Below are 2,162 nucleotides of genomic sequence, written 5' to 3' on the forward strand. Positions count from 1 at the left end.
GGCAGTGCCTGCATTATACACTGTGGCGCTAGTACATGAATTATGAACAGCTGCCAGACCAGAAGGCCATTTATAAGGAGAGTGCTGGTTTTCACTTTATTTCATTGCCTCCTGTTCTCTGGCACATAGAACCAATTCTCATCTCGCCGTACCAGCCTGGGTCCCTGCTGCTCGCCACATATAGGAAATGCCCACTCAGCCAATAACTAGTGGAGATGGGTCAACACTGCAGCGAGTGATTGGCTGAGAAGGCATTCCCTGTGCGGAAAGATGGTGCAGGGAGTGCCCGGTGACACTGGATCAGCGGGTGGTGGAATCTGTGAGGCGATTATTACTTTCATTATTTTAGAGCATTGCTAGGCTACTTACACATTTGCGTATCTCCTTCCCGGTATTCAGATCCTTCATAGGGGCTCAATACCGGAGGAAAACGCTTCCGTTTTGTCCTCATTCATTGTCAATGGGGACAAAACTGAACGGAGTGCATTAGAATGCATTCAGTTCCATTTGGTTGCGTCCCCATCGCGGACAGAAAAACGCTGCAAGCAGTGTTTTTTCTGTCCGGCATGGGAGGTAGAGCAAGACGGATCCGTCCTGACACACAATGCAAGTCAACAGTGTCCGTTTTCTCAAACACAAAAACAGTCTTGGCTATGTTACAGATAATACAACCGGATCCATTCATAACGGATGCAGATGGTTGTATTATCGTGACGGAAGCGTTTTTTGCTGACCCATGACTGGTCCAGCAAGAACGCAGATGTGAAAGTAGCCTAAACATCCTTCCAGTGGAAGCCCCCAAAAGATAGCCAACCCTTTAATAAGAGCCCCCTCCAATACCAAGGACCTCTGTCCCAACTTAAAGGGTTTTCCTGGATTTTTATATTGACAGCCTATTACCAGAATAGACCTCAATAGCTTATTGAATGGGGCCCAACACCCTGTACCCTACCGATCAGCTACTCTGCATCATTTTGCCTCTGGAGCTACTGCAGAACAGTTGATCGTAAAGGGTGCAGGTTGTCGGACCCCCGCCAATAAGATATTGAGGTGTGTCCCGAGGAAAGAGCACGAACATTACAATCCCAGAAAGCCTCCCCCAAGCATTCAACATTAATGACCATCACATATCCCATGGTAGTCAGATGATCAAGCGGATACAATTTACAAAAACTGTCAAACCCTTTATTACAGCTCTAGGGGGGGCCGGGATAACATAGGGATCAGCACATGGCCAGTCTGTGGCAGTAATGTCCTATGCACCAAGATCAAAATCGTCCCTCTCCTCGTTGTACTCCACCACATGCTTCTTGATCTTGGAAGAGTCCACCCAGGTGATGAAGTCCTCCATGCTCCTGGTGACCAGGTAGGCAGGATCGGTCACCACCTCGGTCCCCACACGGATGTGCCCCTGCTCTATGAAGGTGATGGCGGTCTTCAGGTTCTGGGCCATCCGCAGCCTGACCACCACTGAGGGCAGGCGCCTCCTGCAGAAGGACGAGGCAGACACAGTGTCACACAGCTGCAGGCTCTGCTTGGTGGGCACCAGGCCCATGGTGTAGAGCTTCTCCAGCAGCCTGCCAGTGCTCTGGGCCCGGAAGGCATCCTTCTCCTCCAGGTCTTTGATCTTGTGCGCCAGCTCCCGGACACTCCTGCTCAGCTTGTTGTACGTGGTGTAGTCCTCCCGTCGGTCCAGGTGGTATTTCCTCAGCACCCTCAGCTCACTCACATTGTTGTCCACCTCCCAGTTGATGAAGTCCACCTTCTTCAGCAGCTTCTGCTCATGGTACTTCAGCTTCCGGACCATTGTGCAGGTGTACGGGGACCTCGGGCACCGGGACTGTAGCCTGCTATCACTACACGTGTGGTAGATGCTAGAGTGGAGTTGTTAGAATGAGGTCTGTGACGTCACTGGTCACATGCTCCTTCGTGGTCACATGTTCAAGTGTGGGCAGTGCTTATACACCCAGACTGCAGGAGCTTGTGGAGGAGGAGGAGCTGTGTGGGTTGAGACTAGAATGGAGTTGTTACAATGAGGTCCTCCCCCTGGAGTCAGAAATCTAGTCTGTTCAGTGTAGAGCAGGCTAGAATGGAGTTGTTAGGAGGAGGTCCTCCCCCTGGAGTCAGTAATCTAGTCTGTTCAGTGTAGAGCAGGCTAGAAT

At 51.0% G+C, this 2,162-nt stretch overlaps 1 protein-coding gene across 1 annotated transcript; it reads right to left on the reverse strand.

Annotated features, from left to right (window-relative positions):
- Nucleotides 1-1,163: 1,163 nt before the first annotated feature.
- IMP3 (IMP U3 small nucleolar ribonucleoprotein 3) lies at nt 1,164-1,902 on the reverse strand. Its single transcript, XM_044287097.1, has one exon. The coding sequence runs from the start codon at nt 1,805-1,807 to the stop codon at nt 1,256-1,258; it is 552 nt and encodes a 183-aa protein (XP_044143032.1). The 5' UTR covers nt 1,808-1,902; the 3' UTR covers nt 1,164-1,255.
- Between the last annotated feature and the right edge of the window lie 260 nt (nt 1,903-2,162).

This window comes from Bufo gargarizans, chromosome 3 (assembly GCF_014858855.1).
Source record: "Bufo gargarizans isolate SCDJY-AF-19 chromosome 3, ASM1485885v1, whole genome shotgun sequence".
In the NCBI taxonomy this organism is placed as follows: Eukaryota; Metazoa; Chordata; class Amphibia; order Anura; family Bufonidae; genus Bufo; species Bufo gargarizans.